Below are 23661 nucleotides of genomic sequence, written 5' to 3' on the forward strand. Positions count from 1 at the left end.
ATCACTTCTAATAAAGAAAAATAAATGAATAAATAAAATATCTCCTTAGAAGATGAGCCCGTTAGCTGTTTGTGTGCTGGGATGTGCGTCCCTCTAAGCATCTAATGGAAAATGGGTCCCTGGTTGTTACTAAGAAAGTGAATGCAAAGCATCCATTGAGACTCTGTCTTCTTTATGGAAGTCATTCTGAACTGGGAAAATGAGTTCACAATCAAATTGCACAATTTGTTCTCAGGATTTCTTCGTCTCCTTTTTGTCTACTTTGCTTTGTATTTTTTCCCACACAGGAAATTATGAATACCCCAGCAGGTTTAAAATTGCACACGCATGTTTGAAATCGATCTGGTCTGCTGGTGGGAGTTCCTGGCCTGCACACTTTGGGGCATGTGGGAGTTTTCTTTCTCTATGATGGACACTGACTTGTTTTCTGCCAGATCTGCAGTATGTTGCCCCCTGCCTACCTAGCTCCCTTTCTTTGGGCAAAACTCCATACTGTGTCTGACAGAAGAGAATTTGCCTCAACTCTATGTCCTGAAGTGTCTGTGGTAAGTGAACAGGGGTGTGGTAGGAGTTGAGCAGGGAGCGAGGGAAGGGAGCAGGGGACGAGATACAGAGAGGAGGCAAAAGCCAGTGTTAGGTCCTGAATCCTCAAAGAACATGTGTGTAACACTTAGGAAGAGGCCACATTAACACACACACACACACACACACACACACACACACACACACACACACCCCAAATGTTTCCTTCCCAATCTCCAGAGCAAGAAAGCAATCCAGAGAGACCCAGGCTCCAGTGTAGTCTGGGATCTCTGGCAGGCCTCAGCTCAGGGGACCAGTGTGTGGCCAGGCAGCCTGGAAAGTGTTGCAAGGAAAGCCCTCACATGCTTTGTAGAATGTTAAAAATGCAGCATCATCCTCTCTGCTCCCTCTTCTTTGGCCAAAAGACAGAATTCGAGGGCACGGGGCATTAAGAGGAGCTTGAAATCTGCCCCCTGGAGGAGGCGTGGAGCCACTCCCTCCTAGGTTCTGATGGCCCCTGCTCCAATGGGCCAGCAGCACCTTCACCCTTTACGTCTCCCATTCATTCCAGCCCGGAGGACAAGGAAAACAAAACTCTAAAAATAACTGTCAGCATCTTAAAAAGAGAAAAGCTTCGCTGCCACCACCACTACCCCCCTTCTTCTACTCCCGCCCTCTCTCCGCGCCACGGGGCACATGTCTGCTTCTTACAACACCGCGAGGCACATGGTCCCAGTTAGACACCGAACCCCATCGAGACCGAGAGGAAATCCACATCTGTGGGACGCTCCGCACAGAACCGCCACCTCCAGCGAGGGAAACCGGGGGACTGCAGCAGCGACATGAAAAAGGGCTAGAGCGAGTGGACGCGGCTCATGCGGTGAGAGGCAGCGCGCGCGGCCAGCCCGGGCGCGGGGAGGCCGGGGACACCGGGGGAGGGAGGGCGCCACTCCCCGCAGCGCCCGCCGTCCGGCCCCCACGCGCGCTCCCGAGACTTGCCGGCCTTGCTGCAACTTGCTGCAGTGTTTGAAAGAGTAGTAAGAGCGCATGGAGGTGGGGCCCGGGGAAGACCGGGCGGAGCGGTTGCGGGGTGTGCGCGGGGAGGGGGCGGGGAGGAGGCGGCGGCAGAGGGGGATGACGGGGGGGGGGGCTGTTGATCCCCGGAGGGAATGGGATGGGGGAGAGAGGGGTAGCCCCAGCGCTTACACATGTCACATGTGCTTTTTAAGACGGCCGGGAGCGCCTGCGAGCTGGATCTGGTGGAGGATGCTGCGGCAGGTGCTTCGCAGAGGGCTCCAGTCATTCTGCCACAGGCTGGGCTTATGCGTGAGCCGGCACCCGGTCTTTTTCCTCACCGTGCCGGCAGTCCTGACCATCACCTTCGGCCTCAGCGCGCTCAACCGCTTCCAGACCGAAGGCGACCTGGAGCGCCTGGTTGCTCCCAGCCACAGCCTGGCCAAGATCGAGCGCAGCCTAGCCAGCAGCCTTTTCCCCCTGGACCAGTCCAAAAGCCAGCTCTATTCGGACTTACACACCCCTGGGAGGTATGGCAGGGTGATCCTCCTCTCCTCACCCGGGGACAATATTTTGCTCCAGGCTGAGGGGATTCTGCAGACCCACCGAGCCGTGATGGAAATGAAGGTGAACCACAAGGGCTATAATTATACTTTTTCCCATCTGTGTGTGTTGAGAAATCAGGATAAGAAATGCGTGCTGGATGATATTATTTCAGTGCTAGAGGATCTCAGGCAGGCTGCCGTCTCCAATAAGACAACAGCCAGGGTGCAAGTAAGGTATCCCAACACTAAATTAAAGGTATGCTCCTCCTGCATGCTTCAGCCACTTAAAAGAGGCGGCACTTCATTTCTTGCCCTAAACAAGCAAAGAAAATGCAGAGGTCTCATCCTTAAGACTCAGAAGCTAAGGCTTCTTTCATTTCTGGAGGGGTGGAACGGAAATGATGGGCAACTGAGCAAAGAAAATGGGCAATGAATAGCATAACTAGATAAGAAGAAATTCAAAGCCAAATCAAATGCCAAAAAAAAGAAAAAAAAGAAAAAAAAAGAAAAAAAAAGAAAAAGAAAAACAAAAGTTTCTGAGACCCTGCAGTTACATCTTTGTTCAGGGTTAATAAATCTGTGGATGGAAGGGGGAGGGGGGGTCCTGAACAACTGGGGGATTTCTTTTCATAAGGGGCTCAATGTATTTCTTATTACTGATTACACATCCACCTGGTATCATCTCCACCTTTTTGCATCTTCAGCCTGGCTTCATTTTTGACTGGGATGGTCATGGAATTTTGCTGCCCTATGGTTATGTTTGTGGGTTATGAATGTGTCAGGGATTCCAGGAACTGTGTGTGTGTGTGTGTGTGTGTTTGCATAGCAAAGGTAGTGAGGGTTTTCTATGAATCTGAAGAGGGTTACCTGTTTAATGGATACTTTAGTTTACTTAGTATGCCCTTCCTTTCCCATAAAATATCCCAAACCCAAAGAAGATTGATTATAGCTAGCTGCCAAGTAACAAAAAGGAAGGGGGAAAAAGTCCACAATCAGCAGAAAGTACAAGGTATGTCAACATTACATGGAGTTTGCAGTTTGACCTCTCAAGTAAAAATTTGACACGTGATGAGATTCCAAAACTCATTCTACACTGTCAGGTCTGAAACGGTACAGCCAATGAGGCATGCAGTCTGCAGGTGACTGAAGTGCCAGGGACAAATGTGACTTCCAAAAGACTCACTGCACCATTTGTGTGCTTGACTCTGTGTGTACTCAGAAGCTGTCCTTCCAAGAACTCTCAAGACAGGTGTTTCTCAAGAAGAGCATTGTCTGCGGGGGGAGGGGGGGGGCTGTGTGTGCTCCTTTATAACAGAACAAGAAAGGCCACCATAGAATATCAAAATGCACCTTTATTGATTTAACAGGTCACCAGTATATAAAAGTCCAAATAACTTCTTCGGGACTTTTAAGAGACATATCTCATTTCCTGACATAAGTGACAATTTAGTAGTTAGTAACCAGTGAAAAACCTTGCCTTGTTTGAGCTTGGCACTTTGGTTGCAGTGATCCAGGTGCTGACATTGGTTTTAGCTGGATCCAGCTGAGCTGCCCTCTGAGGTCTGGGGCAAGCAGACAGATGAATCGTTAGCTTAACCTGAATGAGGGGCTTGCCTGCTTTGTATGTACTGATGGAGCATGTTGGGTATCTGAGGTTGGGCAGCATGCTTTCCATTTTTCCAGTCCATTGCCATCACCATTACCGCTTGCTAAGGAAAGGATGTGGTGGAGAGGTAGTCTTTCTCCCATGTAGTTCTAACCCAGTTCTTCCTAGTGTCAGTCATGTACAGAAACATTTGCCCTTGTGTGGTACTCAGTTTGTTTTTCCTGTTGAGTCAAGTTTGCAGGTCATTAATGTGCATCGTTAGTGGGATCTCAATTGCTTTTATTCAGCAGTACTCTCCAAGTGGAAGAGCGTAATCCGATCAGCTGTGGACATTTTGTTTGAGGGGCATATCATTTTGACATTCGTAATACAAATCTCTGTGGTATAGTCCTTTCATTCACCTAATAGTTATTAGCCGTGCCCGTATGACGTACTGTGTAGTCTTCTAGGTATGAAACACTCAACATGCAAGATAAATGTTCTTACAGTGAGTTTCAAGGTAGGAGATGTCAGCATTTTCATCCACCAAGACAAGGGTAACCTACCAGCAGAGGCTCTGCAACTGTTGAGTGCAAGCTTGAACTGACACTATGCTGGCCTCTAATGCATCTTCCACCTACAACCTCCTGACTGACTGGTTGGTTGATGGACAATTAGGCAGGACTTTATGAGTAATCATACAGGAATGACGTAATTCATTACAAAGTTTGCTGAGTAATAGAATTAATCTGCTACCCATAGAAGGAACAGAGCTGGTACATATGGAGTGGCATTCTTATTTATCAATATTCCACCATGAGTCTTTCCTCAAATGTGCTGGTTTGAATCTAACTTCATGGCTTCAGTGGCGGTGGGGTTTTTCAGCTATATAGGGGTTTTTGAGAACAACAAACCCTCTCAAGGTTAGACACAATCTCACAGGTACTCTTGCAGTATAAAATGTAATTTCAAAAGTACCATAGAAACCTAAAATTCTGCCACAGAGACTCTGGGTATCTCAGGTACAGAATTTTCTAGCAAAGGACAAAATGAGATGGACTTTTTGTTTGTTTGTTTGTTTGTTTGTTTGGGTGTTGTATTCAAATGACTTTCCTTCATGCGTGGTAATATCTGTCAGGGTATATCTCCATAATGTTGGTACTCAAAAGTTTGATCAGTACTATTGTTAAGGATGAGAGAGGAAACTTCATATGTAGATTTTAGCTCCTTAATTCATTTTATTCTGCTCTATTTAACCAGTATCCCCACCTCTGCCCAATATGAAAAACTTTTGTGCTGGGACAATCCAACAGAGAAAAATCACAAGTTTAATGTGATAGCAAAATAGTACTACTGAACACTGTGAATTGGGATTGTCAATCACTCAGCTTGAAAGGAGCAGGATGTGAGGCCTAAGAGATGGCATGAGGATAAGTCAGCACTGACTGCCAGAGAGAAGTGGTTAAAGACCTCAGTTAGAATGATCAAAGTATAAAAACAGCTGGCTCGTCCTGAACTCAGAAAGATTTAGATCTGGTGAACATAATAATGCTGATGATGTGATCCAGACCAACTGGGGTCACATAAAATTGGCCAAAATGGAAAAATCCACCTAAGAGATTAAACATACCCAATGTAAGCAAAGCACCACTTGGCCCAGAATACTCCAGAGGTAATCACCTTGATCCAAGCTTTCAAAATGTATGCATAAAAAGTTGTAAAGTCAGAAACACACTCTGCCTTTTTATTATGAATTCTACAATCTCTACTTAATACTGAGCATTATGACATTCAAAAGATTACAAGTACCATGTATTATTTCTTTTGTGCAATCCTTTTCTCTTTTCCCAATGTTGATACATCTATAAAGACAACATTTACAGCAAATACTTATTGGCTATTTTCCTAAACAATTGATGCATTCATTCAATGTCACAAAATTATTTTTGATCTTTGTGGCATGCTTCCATTTCTCTAAGGTGTTTTTACCTCAATAACTGAAATATCCTTATCTTTAACACACACACACACACACACACACACACACACACACAAGTATATATGAGCATATACAACTACATTAGGTAAAGTAGAACAATGTGACCAGACTGAATTTTTAAGTAAAATTATTGCTTATTTTCAGACAATTCTGTTTTTTAAGAATGAAATGGATACTCGGGATCTGTACTTATGGGCTGTTCTAGATTTTAGCAAATGTTTCCATTATCATGTGAGTAATATAATATTTTTCTGCTTCTTGGACAAGTCATTTTAATTTCACCTTTTAACCTGTGGAAGTGGAAATTCCCACTTAGTACTAATTCCTGACCATAAAAGCAGATGTAGTATAGATACAGCAGGTAAAATGGTCCTAGATCCCAGCTACTTCCCCACAATTAGAAAGGAGTAACACAGGTTGGATGTCTCTGAAGCATATCTCTCCAATTATGTTACACTAACTTCCACACATCTGGGCACATTTTAAAAGCAGCATTATGTCAGTATATCACGTTTAGAAATAGGAAAAAGATACGCATTCATGATCGTTAATAGAAGACAGTGCTTCTTAAGTATATTGTCCATTTTTGGAAGATATTACAGTTAATTATATCATTCTGATCTCAGTGGAAGGGGAACTTGAGCCAACTGGAAAAGCTGTGGTCAGCATTTTTGAATTCTACTCTTAATTCATTCTAAGATCTCATTATGTGTGTGTGTGTGTGTGTGTATATATATATATATATATATATATATATATATATATATTCATATATTCTGATTTAAGTTTACCTTTCTAATTCTGCCTTTCAATGGGAGAGGAATTTCAGATATCTTGAACATTATATTTGTATGGTAAAGGTTTCCAGTTGTTATCTTCACAGTGTGTCATTTACTTTATATAAATGTATAAATTGCATTCCCATTTCACAGGGAAAGACCAAGCTGCTTCAATGATTTCTTTGAGCTCTTCAAACTAATGTATATATTCAGAGTCAGAATTAAACCTAGGTCTGTCTGACTCCAAAGCCTAAATACAAAGTGCTATAGCTCTTCTCCACCCCCTCCTTCTTGTGTTGTACTTTATAACAATTAATATTTGCCTTTCTTACAAAAGAAGGAGCCGGAGGAGGAAGACCAGGTGGAGGAGGACCAGGAGGAGGAGAGGCAGACTTTTGAAGCAATTTTTAAACCATTTCCCTTGCAGGCTGGGAATGACTGGCTCATAAAAAGATGGCAAGGTGAAACTTCAGTCAGGGCAAACACCTGCTATCTACCTAACATGGCAGCTGCTACAAGTTTAGCAAATTCCTCATTGGCACATGACTTCATCTTTGCTATCCTTTTCCCTCAGTGCAGAACAAAAGAGAGTTTGGCTCTAGGATCAGCTAAAAGTGCGAAACCTAAAAGTGACACAGTGTTTTGAGCCAGGGTCTTAGGTGTCAAGGAAGCTTTGGCTTTTCTGGCTTGCCTAGACACGAAAGGGTTGGGGAAGAAGTATTGATAAGGAAGCATAAGCTAATCCGATGCACTTTAAACTGAGACATTCAGGAGAGGCCTGGGTTTCAGTGTTAATTCTTTACAGACCAGTTAGTGACTGACTGATCTCACCATCCATTTAGGTGTCAGCATTTTTTATATAGGAAATTGAGAGAGCCAGACCAGGAAATGGCAGGGATTCTTGTCAGCCAGCAAAATTCTCTTATTAGTGTCAAGCAAGATTCCTATGCATAGCATGTGTAGTCCCAATGGATTTACAGTAGATTTGAACAATGCTACTGAAAAACACTGACCATAGGTCCCTAACAAAATTGCTGCACGTGACTCCTAGCTGCCATACCAGAAATGTGTTCATTAATCTGTGCATGCACATATTATGCTCAAACTTTCTCAGTATTGGGGTCTGCCTCCTGCTCATTGACTGCACTTAAGACCTACTTTAAATCAAATTAAATTATGTTTCTATGTACTTCTTCATGCTGCTGTTTCCACTCCCTTGTGCTTTTATAGGAAAAAGTTTAATTAACATGCAAAGATAGGCATTCATGATCATTAATAGAAGACAGTGCTTCTATTAGATTTCATTGTTGCATTTCAAGAAGAATCTGTTTATGTGGATGCTTCTCTCTGCTTTGCCCCTCTGTACCCCATTTACCTACTGTGCTTTGCACCTCCAGTAGTCTCCGCTCTACTCCTCTATACATGCCTGCTGGACCCCTCTCCTTCCATAACTCCCCCTCAGTCCCCTGTCTAGTGTCATAGTCTGTAACTTCTTCCTACCCTCTTATAAAATTATCGGGTGAGAGGAATACGATTCCTGTCTTTCTGAGTCTGAGTCACCCTGTTTAATACAGTATTGTAAAAGAAGATATTAATAAGTGGATGCTCTCCTACATCCTTCTCATATTCTTACTCTCAGCTGGTCTGAGGAGGTATTCCTTGAGGGTTCAGGACACCAAAGGTTAGTAATAAAAGTGAGGTTGGAAGTCAGGGTAACGTGACAAATGTGCCTGATGCCTCCCATCCCCTTAGGAAAGACTCCCTTCCCCTTTCTGCTACTTTAAGGCATATAATAATGAGTTTTCTTTCATCATTTCGACTTTAAAATTTTTTTATTACAGCTAGACTTTAAAATATATTTGGGTAACATCTGGTACTTTTAACCCACTTGCTATTGCATCATGATTAGGACATGTTGCATTTAATCCTGTCTTAGGATTGATCAGAGTATGTCCAGGACTATTTTAGTTATGTTCAGACATTTATGGGTGTGTTAAAGATAAGCATTTTTGAAGGTGACATCTGAAAATGGCAAACTTCTAGGTCTCCCACCCCACCCCCAAATCATGAATTACACTTCCGTTTCTTCTCTGCGTCTACTTTGAAATTATTTATTTCATGTATTTATTTCAGAACAAAAATACTAACAGAAAATAGGGTAGTGGAGGAAAACATCAAGGAAATGTGTGGCAGATTATTGGGTAACTGTTCTCTCTTGAAAAGCCCTCGCCTCCATCACGTATGCTTGGGCGAGTCACTTGGAGAAGCGTAAAGCTGATTGCAGCCATTCAGCAAAGCCTGAAAATGCTGAAATTAGATTTAACCCCTTTTTAAAAGGAGCATTTTGCAAGCTCATTTGCTCAATGCTGAGCTCCTGTCTCCTAAGTACATTAACAGCATCAGAGAACACAGCACACGAGAACCATACATAGGAGCGAGAATATCTTAGAGAGGCGACACATAAAATCACAGCAGAATGTTAATAGGGTATGGTGTTCCTCAACAAAATCAAGACTCAGTTTTCACTGGCATGCTGAGCAATCCAGGACCCTGAAAGGTTCTTAATGAGCAGCACACACACACATACCCAAAAAAGGTCTGTGCTTAAATAAAGGATATGGATGGAACAGCCAGGTTTTCTCAGGAGCTCCCTGCACAGTGTGAGGACTCACCTATGAACCTGTGACTCACCTCTGCTGTCACAAAAGCTGCAGGCAGAGTGAGCTCTCTGAGCTCGGAAGTTGTAGATTTAACCAAGCACTGATGGGGAACCTTATGGTATTACCCTACTACACATATGCAGACGTTTTATTTTCACTATTCCCTAAACAACGTGGGTTCACTATTTATGTAGCACTTACACTGTGTTAGCTATCTAAGTATTCTAGAGATTATGTAAAGCATATGAATAAAAAGGAAGGATAAGAAAATACACAGGAATATGTGTTCTGTAAATACAGAGTGCCATTTTATACATGAAACGTGAGAAAATGGATTTTGGTGCTGGCCAGGGACCCTGAGTTTATTTAAGGGAAGATTCTAAGACAAGGCTTTCGGTCCTGGAAAGCCAGAAATGTGTTCCAAGTGTTCTCAAAGTTTCAAAATGCCCCTGATGGAGATCTGGGTATGCTGGCCAGGTAGAGTTATCCTGAGATGTTTAGAATTTGCCATCAAATTTTATACTACTCTTTGAGTAGCAAGATCTTTCAATGACTTAGAGAATAATATTGCTTGATTCTGATAGTCAGTATTGAATACACTGATGTGGGTGAGATATGTATTACATCACGTGAATAAAACCCAAAGCCATTCGAATGCATGTTCACTCAGGGAAATACTGTGTCTGCTCGGTGTCTGACGCTGTATTGCCCTCTGTGAGTTTAGCAGGAAGTAAATCAGATGTGGTGCTGGCTGCCTGAGAGAGACAACATTACATATATAATTCATAATTACAGATTACCATGGGTGAAAAATACATGACATTGTAAGAGTAGGTATCAAGTCCTGGGGTGTTAAAAACTGCTTTCTGAAGAAATGGCTGTGAACTGAACTGCAGTGTAAAAGGGAGTTTACCCGAAAAGGGTGGTGTAGATGGTAGAGACAAACATTTGCCTGGGAGACCATGGTACTTTAGAAGTATTCAACAAAAGCCACTTCTATGGCTGGAAGTTATGGAGTGATAGCTAAGAAGGTGTTAGGGGCATATTCATAATTTCTTGAGATGGGTACGTGAACCCTGAGAGTATCTAGGCATATGTCCCAATCTACCTTCATTAAAATTATGACTTGAGGTCCATTTTAGCCTATAATAACTCAGTTTCCTCATAATTACCTGTTCCTCTTGGTACTAAGTATGTTAACTGAGTTGGGAATATCTTTATGAGTGCTTCAAAAAGTATAGTTGTCACCTGGGGATGTTATTAAAGATGCATCTTTTGCTTCAGAGATCTGGATCGAGTTGAGATTGCACGCTTACCAAGTTTGTGGAGTTGTTATGTTTCTCTTCTAAGAAGCACAACTCAGAGAAGAAAAGGCATCGTGTACTTCCTGAGGAAGGTGCTGGGTCCACTGTAAATTCTTAGCAAGCACCATCCTTATTCTGAAGACAGGTAGAGTTTGCTAAGTGACTTTCTAGAGACGCAACGTTCAAAAGAAACAGCCCTCTTGATTCCTTCTCTAGAAGTTTACAGTAGCTCTGTCTGACTGTAGGCCTCACTATTGCCCTAGGAAGTGAAGTGTGACAGAGTCCCTGTGCCTTTAGCTCTGCAGATCTGGAACTGCCTACAGCTCATCATTATGAATGTGACCTTTGACTGAGAATAAGAAAAATAGGAAAGGAGAGTGTCAGACCTAAGATGCCACCATGCACACCTAGGTCTGAAAACACCTTGGGCCTTCATTCTTGGACATTTCAACAGAGCTAGCTTTAGCCACTCTGTCAGTTTCTGTCTCCTGCAATAGTATGGCTCTTTGCACCCTAAGGGTTCACTTTTGCAATATGTTTTCCATATGATTGTTGCTCATCAAACTGGTCTTTTTCATTCTATCTTTCTCTGGTATTCTCATCCATCCAAAGAGCTACTGTATTCATTCATACATGTAACTTTTATCATGGGATTGTCATTTGCCACTTACCTAAACTCAGGGACCCAGCCTTCTATGATGAACTCTTCTGTTGGCCTCCTCACACCCTGCCTAGTTATATACACTGTAGTAACCGATTATCTGACCTCAAAGCTCATGCCATGATCTGACAACGTTAACATCACTTGGGAACTTGCTACAAGTCCAGATCTGTAGACCCCATTCTGATTTTGAAGAAACTCTGCAACTGGAGCTCAGCAAGCCCTAAAAGTATTGGGATATTTTAAAAAGCTCATAAAACTACTGTGTATTGGCCTTATCTCCTGAGGAAATGAGCTTTCCATTCAGGAGTGTTCGGGGCACTGTGGCCTTAAAAATCTCCTCTAGAGTCTATAGGAGATCACCAAGGTTGGGGACCAGCATCTCCTTCTCAAGATTCTTTTCCTCTTCATAATCATGGCCTCCTCCACCTTTGGTCTTCATTGCCTTTTGACTACTGTACTTCTGTATCAGCTTTGATGCTAATGACCTCTTGGACAAACTAGCATGTGCAACATGTTTCTACACCTCTCACAATTGTATTTTCTCTTAAGCAACACAAAAGAGAATCTGTGATAAAAGAAACTACCATCTTCTGGCTATGCCTACTGATAATTCTCCATAGTGACCCCTTCAGCCTCACTTGTAGTATGAGATCATATTGAATCAAATGGCACTAAGAAAGCAAAGCCAGCAAAGTTTTCTGGCTTTCTTACTTCACTCAAACTGTTTCTTTTGCTTGAACTATCTTACTTTCATGGTGTCAAAATTGTACATGTCTCTGAAGTGCTAAGTCCCTAGCCATCTTCCCCCACCCCGCCCCCCATGAAACACGGCTAGGATATTTAGATGCATAAAGCACTTTTATGTTCTTTTGGGAATTCTCATCCCTGTCTAATTTGCATTATGGGTTTAAAGTGACTCTGTATGTGCCTAGTGAACTAATAGGGTTAGGAAACCTCTTTATATAAATTAATTTGCCTGGAAGGATCTAGTCAAATGGAAGTTCCCACGGTTAGCCCTGAGGGAAGGTTATAATAAAACAGGAAAGAAAAAAAAAAACTCATTCAGGTCAAGCTAACATCCTGCAGCTATGGGTAAGCTCTGAAAAGCGATTCTACCTAAAGCACATTGAAAGTGAACTTCGTGCGTGATTGTAAGATACACAAAGAACAAACAGCATACTTTTAGATTTGGGAAAGGGAAGAGTGAGAGAGAGAGAGAGAGAGAGAGAGAGAGAGAGAGAGAGAGAGAGAGAGAGAGAGAGAGAGAGAGAGAGATTTCCTCATCCATCTATGTGGCTTTAGCTCCAGAAAGATTGGAAAGAACAATACATGGATATAACATTAGATAGAGTTGCCAAATTTAGCAAATAAAAATGCTAGAGAAAAACTTAATAGGCACTTATAGTAAGTACCATGTTGTTTGAATTTATAGAACCATATTTGGGGTACTGGGCTGCCAGGACCAACTCTTTCTTCTGCACGAAAGGGTTGAAGCCCTTGTTATGAAAATAGAAGCATGTCCTGCTTCATTTTATGCCTGGCATTGCAAGAGAGTAGGCCACTTTGTACCTTCCCATTGCTTCAGGTGAAGAGCTGATTGGTTTTTCTTTCTTTTCTTCTCTGTGTATGTGTTTTTGTTTGTGTTTGTGTTTGTCTTTTTGTTTTTGTTTTTGCCAGCCCCAATTTTATTGGTGATCACCATGCAGGGAACTAAAGATGAAAATGTAGCTGGAAGTGAAAGGACATTCCAAAATCTCCAGAAATGCACATATAAAAAAGTCTGAAAAGACCAGAGTCCTATTCAGTTGAGAACGTGAGCAAATGAAATTTAAGTCACTTTTAATATGACCTCATTGACGTAGTCTGGCCTCAGAAAACCCATTACATTTATTATTCTACTAATTCTCAGAGGCTCTACTGAGTAAAAATTCCACTTAGCCAAAATATCTTTTATCAAATGTTTTAACTACGAGAAGATGAAAATGATTTGAAAGAAAGGTTGATTAATGGGAAATATATGATAGGCATAGAGAGAGAGTCTGGAGGCTAGAAAGACTCAGTGGCCACAACCCTACATTTCTACTAGAGGCTGGGTACGCATTCTATGAATGAAACCTTTTACCAAAACAAAGATGATCCATGCTCTGAACATCTTTACAAGAGTAGTACCAAGTACATATACTACTTAAAATAGGTCTTCCTTTCGTCGGGACTGTAAATGTCTTAAAGTTAGAAATCTTATCTTGCTCATATACATAGCTTCTCCACATTATTGAAAGATAGTCATATATATATATATATATATATATATATATATATATATTTCATACAATAGGTAAAAGGGGGATTCTCATTGACTGCTGATTTGGGTTCCCTGGAACTGTTTAGTAGTCTTTATCATTCTTTGCCAATTCTATCCTAACATTCAATGTACAGCTCTCTCTGGCACTCTTTGTTCATGGCAAAAGCCCAGATTGTCATTTCCCTTCCACCAGGACTTGCCTTCCCATATAGCAAGAACATATATAAATGTATAGAAACTATATAAATGTACAGAATGACCTTCGTATCACACGGACTTGGGTAGATGAAGCACAGACTGTATAATAGGTCACAAGGACAGAGACTGTAGGACCCATAACAGGGTTACAAGGACAGAGGAAGAAGCCTTGGGGACAGACACCTTGCTAGAGCTCCCTGGGGGCCTGAGAGAAGGTCAGCATGTGAACTAGTTTCCTGACCCCCTTTTGTAGATAGTACACCCTCTCTCAGGGAGTATCTCAGAAAGCTAATATTAGCAACCTGACACTTGTTTTCATTTAATTCTTTTCAACCATTTTTCATTATTATTTTAAAGGATAGTTTTAAAGGAAGTGGATTTTTTTTCTAGGTTGTGAAAATAGACACCACATTCTCTAAAACAAAATATCTTGTCAGGGTGTCTTTTTCTAAATGATCTTTAGGTTTTATACTCTCAGAGCTAGTTTACCTTCTGCATTGATGTGATTTTTCTATCAGGCAAGCCCCTGATAGAACAGTTAAGTAATTAATAGCTGCTCTGTTAAGTGATAATCACTCCCTATCTTTTCCTGGGCTCAGTCCCTTGACTGTTTACTGAATGCCTTAAAGTTGTTAGAGTTCCTTAGTAACCCAACAATGTAGTTTAAAGTAGCAATTGCTTTTATTGAGCCAAACCTTTGTCTTCACAGATTAAAATAGGGAACCAATTAAAAATAGAATCCTTCTCCTAATTTTTTTTGTTTGCTTGTTTGTGTGAATTGGAGTTTTATAGTCCAGCCCAGCCTTGAACTCATTATGGCCTTGAACTTCTAACTTTCCTGTTTCCATGAGTGTAGTAACTATAGGCCTGCACCACCATACCCACACTCCCAGAGTAATATCTAAAATAATGAAGGAAAAAAAAATCGAGCGAACTTATGCTCGATTCCATTTTTTTTTTTCGATTCCATTTTTAACATTGTGTACCTTTGAATACATTACTCAACATCTTTGTCCTTCCATTCTTCTGTGTAAAAATAATAATAATATTCACTAATACCCACCCTTCTGTAGAACATCTAACACCTAGCACTTTCTTCATCAACTTTAACATTTTAAATTTATTATTTTATTTATTTACATCCCAATTGTTGCCCCCCTCCCAGTCCCCTCTCCCAGAATTCTTCACCTCATCTTTCCTATACTACCAACCAAAGAGTATCACTGGCTAGTCTGAGGACCCACCCCAGCACATATATAGCAGAGAACAACTTTAACACTTTTATTAACATAACCTTGAACTGACACTATCACAGGAATGTAAGGGAACCAAATGAAAAGCTAGTCACCATCCCATTCTCCAAGTCAATTTTTAAAAATTGATTTTTAGCATTAAAATATAGTTGTTATAGAGTAGACACCTGTTTGATTCTATTTATTTCCAAAGTTTTGTAAAGGTATTCGTAATATTGTCTTATTGATTGCACAAAAGTTCAGTTGGCAGTATTACTACTCACTGTAGAACACTTCTTTTTTTTTTTTTTTCATCCTTAACAGGCATCAGAAAGAAAGCAACATATTCTGAAGCTCATTATTAGGAGCCTCAGATATAGAGCAATTTTATAAGACTTAGAAAGATGCTTTTACAACTGTAACTTTTGTGAACGTGAAATATAGATATAGGTCAATGGACTCTAGGATAGCATTATCTCAGAAGAAACCTTTGGTAGAAATTTGGAGGACCTAAGTTATTTATAAACCAGCTTGAAACACTATACATTTTTAAGGAACACATCCAAGATTAAGCCTCTAAGAGTACCTTGTGGCTTATCAAACCAAGAGCTAGTTTTTACTACCTGGGTGAAACTCAATAATTCTCCAGAGAAACACTTCAGACACTCTACAGTGACCTGATGCCCATGGCCACTACCCAGGTCCATTAAGTCGGAATCTATGGAGAAGGAGCCGAAGACTGGTATTCTCACATCCTTAAATGATTCCAGCAATCAGGTTGGGAAACTTAGAGCTAACAAAGATGCTGACACTTTTGCCCAGCTCTTTAGCAGACAAAGTAAGAGAACAAGAAACATCAGTGAGCTGGGCAGTGGTGCACATAGTTAAACTCAGCACTTGGAGCGGTGGTAGGGGTGGGTGGGAGAAGCAAGCAGATCTCTGTGAACTTGAGGCCAGCCTGATCAACAAGAGCACCAGGACAGCCAGGGCTACACAGAGAAACTCTGTCTTGAAAAGCTAAAAGCCTGTGTGTGTGTGTGTGTGTGTGTGTGTGTGTGTGTGTATGTGTGGGGGGGGTTCAAAAGGGGGAATGAATGCTCTGAACATAGTGGTACCAGTTCCCTTCTAGGTAAGCTGCCTACACAGGATCTGTGTGTCTAATGAAGGTGACTTTATCCTCTTCTGTATGTTCCTAATCTGAAAGTGCCTGAACGAAATAGAACATCTTAATCAATTTGTTATACACCAAAGATGTCCTGACTTGCTTATCTCTGAGAAAATAGATCATTTGTACTACTAAAGACACACTTACTTAATAGATTTATACAAGGAGATTAATTTCTAAAACTGTGGTTGTATGGTAAATATTGACTGCCATGATGGTATATGCAAGTGAGATAACTCTTGGAGTTCATGAGAGTAATAATACTACAACTTGAAGCAGACCTTTGGTTTTTATTTAATTTCTATCAGCTCTCCAACTTAAATCAAGATCATCTAAATCATACACAGCCTAAGGTAACTAGTATCAGACAGTTAGAAATTAATCTACAAATACTGTCCACTGTCAACCAGTGCTTTTGTCACTATGATTGGAGATAAGGAAATGTTTGTCCAGTGAAAGGTTGGATTAATTAACGCTTAGCATTTTAAATTACCACTTTGAGTATGGAACACTTCATATTGAGAATTTAAATGGGACAAGAGTGGAGCTCAACTGGTAACACGATTGCCTAGTAAGGACAAAGTCTTGGGGACAATCCCCAGCATCATATGAGCAAGCTTGTGTGTGCCTATAACTCTAGAACTTGGGAGTAAGGGCAAGAGGATCCGAAGTTCAAAGTCATCCTATATACATAGCAAGGAATAGCAATGTATGTCTGTACTTAGCAAGCTCCAGCAATGTATTTATGTACATAGCAGTCCTGGAGTATATGAGACCCTGTTTCAAACTAGAAAAAACAAAACAAAACAAAACAAAACAAACAAAACAAAAACAAAGTGTCACCTATTCCTATTAAACAAGATTTAGTAGAAAATCTTCAACCAATTTATATATCTTTTCTTTTCCCTCCTACCCTGTGACAATAATCATAGAATTCTTTCCTCTATGCATTTACTGTTTGAGATGTGTAGCTAATGCATACAGGTGCCCTGGCTTTACCAGGAGGCTTATGGTTGCAAGTCAACTCATCTTAAAACAGCATTAACAGAATGTCTAATTAAAGAAGAAGTATGTTCATTAAACTGTAATGAATATTTAAAGTACTTCAACTACATAGGAGCCATAACGATCTAAGTGCTTTCTTTGAGTCACTACAAAGCCTTTCTATTAGCTTTCCAATGGACACACAAATCACACCATCACTCCCTTATTATTTTTAAATGAAAGTGCTAAATCACTTGATACATGGGTGAGTGAATGTTTAGCCAGAAAAGCTGAGCAGCATAGAGTCAAGGCAGGCTGTTGGGCATGATAGAACTTCATATTAAGTACTTTATTTTTGACAAAAATGACAAACTCCCTTAATGAATCTAGATCCAAATCCATATTATATTTTCATATATATATGAAAATATATTATATGAAAATATAATATATATGTGTAAAAGGACTATATATATATATATATATATATATATATATATATATATATCCTTTTCTCTGGGTTACACTTTCAGAATATTAAGTGTCTGTGATTACTTGAAGAAACATTGGCAAGATAGCTTTTCAAATATATATAAAAGTCCTCCATATTGTCTCACTAGAAAGTATCTCTCTATAAGGAAATTATTCATCATATTTATTTTAACAAGTATTTCTAGTTATTTTTCTCCAGTAAAGAGAAGGACCCTGATCATAACCATATTTTCCCTAGAATAATGGAAATGTTTGATGATATTCACCCCCATTCTGCACTCTCTCATGCTATAATTCTCCCTTTTCTCACCTCCATATCATTAATAAGTAGTTTTTACTTTTATTACTCTGTGTCTAAACTCCACATATGAGAGAAAGCATGTGATGCTTGTCTTTGTGACTTTGACTTACATTCCATGACATGATGATCTTTGTAGAGCTGTTTTTCTGCAAATGATGTGTTTCTTTCTTGAACAATCCTCTACTTGTTGGAACTTGTAATTTTATTTTCTCATCATTCTCTTCTCAGCCTAGAGTCTATTACAGGCGAGTCTCAGCTTAAGCCTCTTGCTCACCTTTGTTTCTGCACTTTAAGGAGGAAACTTTTAAGTTCAGCACGGTGCTGAGTTGGCTAAGATTTAAATGCATGTGGTATGTTGTCGTTATAAAGCAATCAGAGAATCTTTTCCCCTGCTCTGAACTTTCCTGTCACTGCATTTATATCAGTGAATAGCCTTTCTGACTGGAGATTTATTCTATGCTTACACTGTTAGACATTCTGTATTTGGTGCTAGTGTCTGGTTGGTTATAACTGAAAGTAATAGGCTTTTTTTCCAGAAATACAGTCTAGTTGGGAAGGAAAACTCATAAATGGGAGTTTAGCAACTCAACTTGGAATCTTCAGTATGAGAGGCTAATCCAGAATGATCTAGAACTCTGAGAAACAGAGCTGATGCATCTTCAGTTTCAACTTCCTCAAGAGCTTTATAGTCAAATTGGTTTTTGTGAAAGGGTATTGCTAGTGGGAAATAATCCAAGAGGCTTCTTTCCATTGGTAATGAATGTTTTCCTTTCAAAAATGTATTCATTAAAATTGAGGTCAGTGGAAATCTGTTCCCTGTAAGCAGGAAAGTATTTTGCTATGATCAGTCTCTTTGAAGGTTATGAAGTCAGCATAAAGATCCCAATAATTTTAAAGATATAAAAATGAATACAAAAGAAAAAGGATTTATGGATATGAACCACAAAATTTGAAGACAAAAAGCACAAAGGGCACTTATGATCCACAGGACACGGCTAGAAGATTGTTTCATAGTGAAACTGTCTATGTGCTCCCCCGTGTCACCCAGCCTTTGCACTTTTCCCCACATTATGGGAAAATCATTCAACTCTCTGAACTGAAACATGTATGCACGATGTCTTTTATAAATTATGAAGCATTCGTGATGGAGGTGGAGAAACCATGAAGCTTTAACTCTGAGCATTTTAAAAAAGGACAGAGCATAAGGAGTGAATTTTTAGCTTCTTTTATATAACACCTGGTTTCAAAAACATTTCTTAATGTCCACTTGAATGGTAAATCATCATTTTCCCCACTCAAAAAAAAAAAAAAAAAGAATCGTTTTCAAACTTTTAATTAAAGGTCACATTAAGCCTTTTTTTTTTTTTAAATTAAAAGTATGGCTAAAAATTTTCTACCAAAAATACCACGTTTTACTAACTGAAAGTATCTATAAAGTATTTTTCAGAGAATTAATGTTACAACTCATAAGTCTCTGAGCCTCTGTATTAAGAATGAAACTAAAGAAATGTGCAGATGTTCATGTAGATTCCTTGTATGCAGTGTTGTGAGTACTACATTAAATACTCAGTCATCCCAGGTAGGAAACAAAGGCATTCTTACTTGACTGTGATATGACTCAGTTCTATTTTTATCAAGTCTCCAGAACTCAGATTCAGAATTCTGTTCTCTGTTACAGATATCTACTTGTTTCCTTTCATGCAAGTGCAGTAAGACTAGAGGTAGTGAGCCTCTTCCATTCAATATTTTGAAGGCAGAAATATCCATTAAGTCATGTATGAGGCAGACCCACAGAATTACCTTTACTGTGCAAAGGCAGTGTGTGTGCCTGTGGACCAAGTACTCAACGCCATCTGTATCATGCCCTGTTCTCGATAAGCATGAATGAACCAACTTAGTTTTCCCTGACCACTATATTCTCATTTTTAATAATGGGAAACTAAGGCACAAAGAATTAAGTAATGTATCAAAGCCTATTCAAAGTGGGTAGAGACAGAAAGCTTATTTACTCTTATCATTACTGGCTGTGGGCCACAATGTCAGTCTCTCAGTTTTCCTGTGGGCCGTTCACACCATCTCTAGCTATCCCTCATGGCTTCATAAGAAACTCAAATTAGAAACTGAAAAGTATTCACCAGATCATTAAACTCTCTCACCCCTAGAACTAATAAAACTATGTTCCCTATAGCCCCTTTTCCAGAAGTAATTTAGTCAATTTTATTAAGTGAAATTTATGTGCACCCTATTTAATTGATCGAATTTCTGTCACTTTCCTTGGAATACTCATCCACAGAACTAATAAACCTGACTAATAACAGGGCCCTTCATTATTATAAAACCATCTCTCTTTATTATGATTTTTATTGTTCCTCTTTCCATTAACAATATAGAAAGACCTTAAATAATTCTTCTTATTCTAATAAGTCATGCTGATGTCTCATTTTACAAAGGCCAGAAATCATAGTCCACTCTGACTTGGTAGTATATTAGCCATTAAAAACAAGAATGCATTTGATGTAGCTTTGTGAACCCTTCTTTGTGTCACTCAGAGATACTGGCAATCTAATCTGTAGGTGTCCATCATACTTGAAGGTGTGCTGACTAACATTTGTGGAGCCCTTCCTTTGTGCAGGATAATAATGGGCTGTGTGTTGCTAAACCAATATGAAACCCAAACAGCAAGGGATATCCAATCTAATTGACCTGTCTGTCACATAGATACAAGTCTAAAATGCAAAAACTGCCCAATAAGGGAAGTAGACACAGCTGTACTATATCTGTATTCTCTACTGCTAAAGAGAAGTTACTGGGCAAGGGATCATTTTGCTACTCCCAAAGGACTAAAGGGGGATTTGAGCTGTTTCAAAAACAAACACTGGAATCGAGAGACAGGAAAATAGAAGGAAATCATTTTGGTGGGGGGATCAGTCCTTACAGCATCCTTTCTTGGGTGGTATTTTCTTCTTCAGTAGGCAAAACAGGAGGGTGATTTTATTGTGTGAAGCTATGTTCAGTGAATGAACCAGCCATAGAAAGCCTTTGAGTAGAGCCTTGCATCGAGAACCTCACATATGCCTTTATATAAGTGATCTCTAATATTGTGTATGCTCTTTATTCAGGTTAGGATTTCCTAACCTTTATTGATTTTTAGAACCAGAAAAGTCTCCCTCTGAGGAAGATCTAGCAGGGTTTTTGCCTCTTCCCATTTCCTTTCTGCCCCAACTTGGGACAAGCTAAAACCAATCTGAAGTCTGCCAAATGTTCACTGAGGTGTGAATAGCCCCCTGCTGAGCCCCTCCATGCTCATTCTTTGAACTCTCAAAGAATCCATTCCCACAGATCTTGCTCCTTCCATAAGGTGGACTATCAGGAAAGTGTATCTGGTCCCTAACTTAAATCTCTCATTTTCCCTGTATGGTCAGTTATCTTTGTCAGTGGTCTCAGAGGGTATTGCCTACCAGGAGGCTGGACACCAATCTTTGCAGAATTCTAGAATGTCCAGTGAAAACCACTGAGAAAAACTCACAAATATGTCTTTTCCTCTGCTGAAAACCTTTCTAGGTTCATCACTTGTCAACATTGTACTTCTGTTTAGACTGAAAACCATTTTCAACTGTAAATCCTGATGGTGGGGGAGGCTCAGCACCAGGAAGGCAGCTAAGGCTTTCTGGGTGGTAGATAATTCATCTTCCTTACTTTGGAGAGTCAGAAACAGTGAGTCAAGTCATGATGCTAAATCCACAAGGTAATATTGCAAACCTGGATGGAAAGGTGTACTAAATCCCAGAGGCCTTCCCACAGCCTAGTAGAAGCTATAAAAAGAATGCTATTTACTAACTTGATTTTTCCCAATTTGGTAGCATGGGCAAGGCAGGTCGTTCTGGGAGAGTCTCATAAAAGCCAGCTAGGCAGAAGACATCCTTCATACACGTTTTATATGTTGTCAGACTTGTGTCACTTGTGCATGTGGTTCATCTTTTTCAAACGAAATATTTTGACCTTTCTAAAATCTACTTTTCCCCAGGAACCAGAAGGTGAGCATGGAAAAGGGAACCAACCATCTGTCCAAGCGTAGTCTGTAGGAAACACAGCATTTGATTGGCTGCTTGGCGACAGATATTTCTCCTTGGAGTTTCTGTTTTCACATTTGGCTTTTTGTTGCATAATCCATTTCAATCCAAATCATCCATCTATCTCTTTTAAGCTTGTCTAGGGTATCATGTGATTCTGTAAACTCCACAATTTCACTGACAGCTTGCTTTTGATGTTCATTATCAGGTTTTTAGGTAACTAGTAATCTTAGACTGCCTATTTTTTTTTGTAATGTCTATTTTTACTCTTTGAAAAGAGGTTCTGTTCTCATCATAATACATGCCCATTTTCCCTAATAATGAGTTATCTCCTCCACACATGACAAGGTCCTTATGTGTGCTAATATATGTATACTCCTGCCTTAGTCTCCAAAGGGTGCTATAATAAAGTCAGAAGAGGGAGAGAGTGGTTTAAATAAGCACAATTTATCTCTTACAGTTCTGGACATTGACAAGTCCAAGATCAATGTAATGAGAGAGCCTCATCTCTTGATAACTCACATTTTTGTCCTTAGACACCTCTCTCTCTCTCTCTCTCTCTCTCTCTCTCTCTCTCCCCTTTCTCCCTCCCTCTCTCTCTCTCTCTCTCCCCTTTCTCCCTCTCTCTCTCTCTTTCCTCTCACACAGTGGAAGGGGTAAAAACCACCCTTGGTGATCTAATTCCCTCCCAGGGACCCACTTCCACAAACATCACAGTTATTAGAATGTCAACATACTCTTGGGAAGATCAAAACATTCAGTCTACTGTAGCTCAGTCTAAGCAAGTTCTACTGCTTGAATGTTGCCAGTGACAACCTTACCTCATAAGTAAGCTTAGAAACATATGTTTTGTGACCAATTTATTTGAACAGGTTACTCTATATGATACAACAATCAAGGCAAACGTTTCTCTTAGCCAGGCTTTTCATTTTTGTGTGTAGCTCTACTGGGAGTAAATGTAAAAAAAAAGGTAAAAAAATTCTCCATACAATCAAGGCAATCTGCTATCAAGGCAATTCAAGCTCTATGTGATAATTAAGTTCTTTGTGTAGAGGATTTTTGCCCCCTCCCAGGACATCTATCTGGATACACCAACAAAAAAAATCTAAATTCTCACCTGGAACAAGTACAAATACAATCTATCAGAAATAAAAATAAAGTAAAATCAAATACATTGTGGTCATTTGAGTGGCTCAAAAAACAAAGAGGGTTCAAGAAAACAAAATCTTCAATTTCAGTTCAATTATTAAACTATTTTTTCAATTAGAAGAACAAAGAATGAAAAGAATCTCAGTTATGGGACCCATGAGCCATGCAACTCAATATTCGGGCTCTTATAATGAATCCCTGACTCTGTAAGCAATATTCAGCTTCTGGTATTGTGCTAAGGGGGATTTATGGGCATCCACACGATTCTCTCCTTTAGAAGTTAGGGATATAATCTGAAAAAGTGTAGATTCTCAAATACACAGCTGTCTGTAACAAACCCCAAAGAAGAATGCTTAATTCATTTTTATTATGCTTCCTCTGGAAACATCTTTGAATTTTATTTCATTTGAAAAGTTGACAGGTTGTATCATACACCAGATATTGTCTTGCATATGTTATGTGTAACTGATAAGTTCTAGGACGTTCAAATGTCAGAACAATTGAGAAATGTATGATAAATTTAGAAATACACAATGGGATAAAAATAGAAATTTCTGGAGAAGACTGAAATAAATGTCCCTAGAGAAAATGTAGTCAGAACAGTTAAACATATGACAATATTGAACATTATAGCTAATAATAAGGGTTAAAGGAATCACCCCAATACTATTAATTGCATATATGTTTGCTTAATTT

General features: G+C 39.8%; 1 protein-coding gene across 3 annotated transcripts in view; it reads left to right on the forward strand.

Moving 5' to 3' along the window:
• Positions 1 to 1081: 1081 nt before the first annotated feature.
• The window catches only part of Ptchd4 (patched domain containing 4), a 190080-nt gene continuing 167500 nt past the window's right edge, over positions 1082 to 23661 (forward strand). The window contains exons 1-2 of one of the 3 annotated variants that reach the window (XM_021149709.2): positions 1082 to 1402; positions 1752 to 2337. In XM_021149709.2, coding sequence (XP_021005368.1) covers positions 1398 to 1402; positions 1752 to 2337 — 591 coding nt within the window. In that variant the 5' untranslated portion in view covers positions 1082 to 1397. Of the gene's footprint in view, positions 1403 to 1508; positions 1576 to 1737; positions 2338 to 23661 lie in introns of those variants that run through there. The other 2 variants (XM_029470843.1, XM_021149711.2) reach the window with 2 other exon arrangements.

This window comes from Mus caroli, chromosome 17 (genome assembly GCF_900094665.2).
Source record: "Mus caroli chromosome 17, CAROLI_EIJ_v1.1, whole genome shotgun sequence".
NCBI lineage: Eukaryota > Metazoa > Chordata > Mammalia > Rodentia > Muridae > Mus > Mus caroli.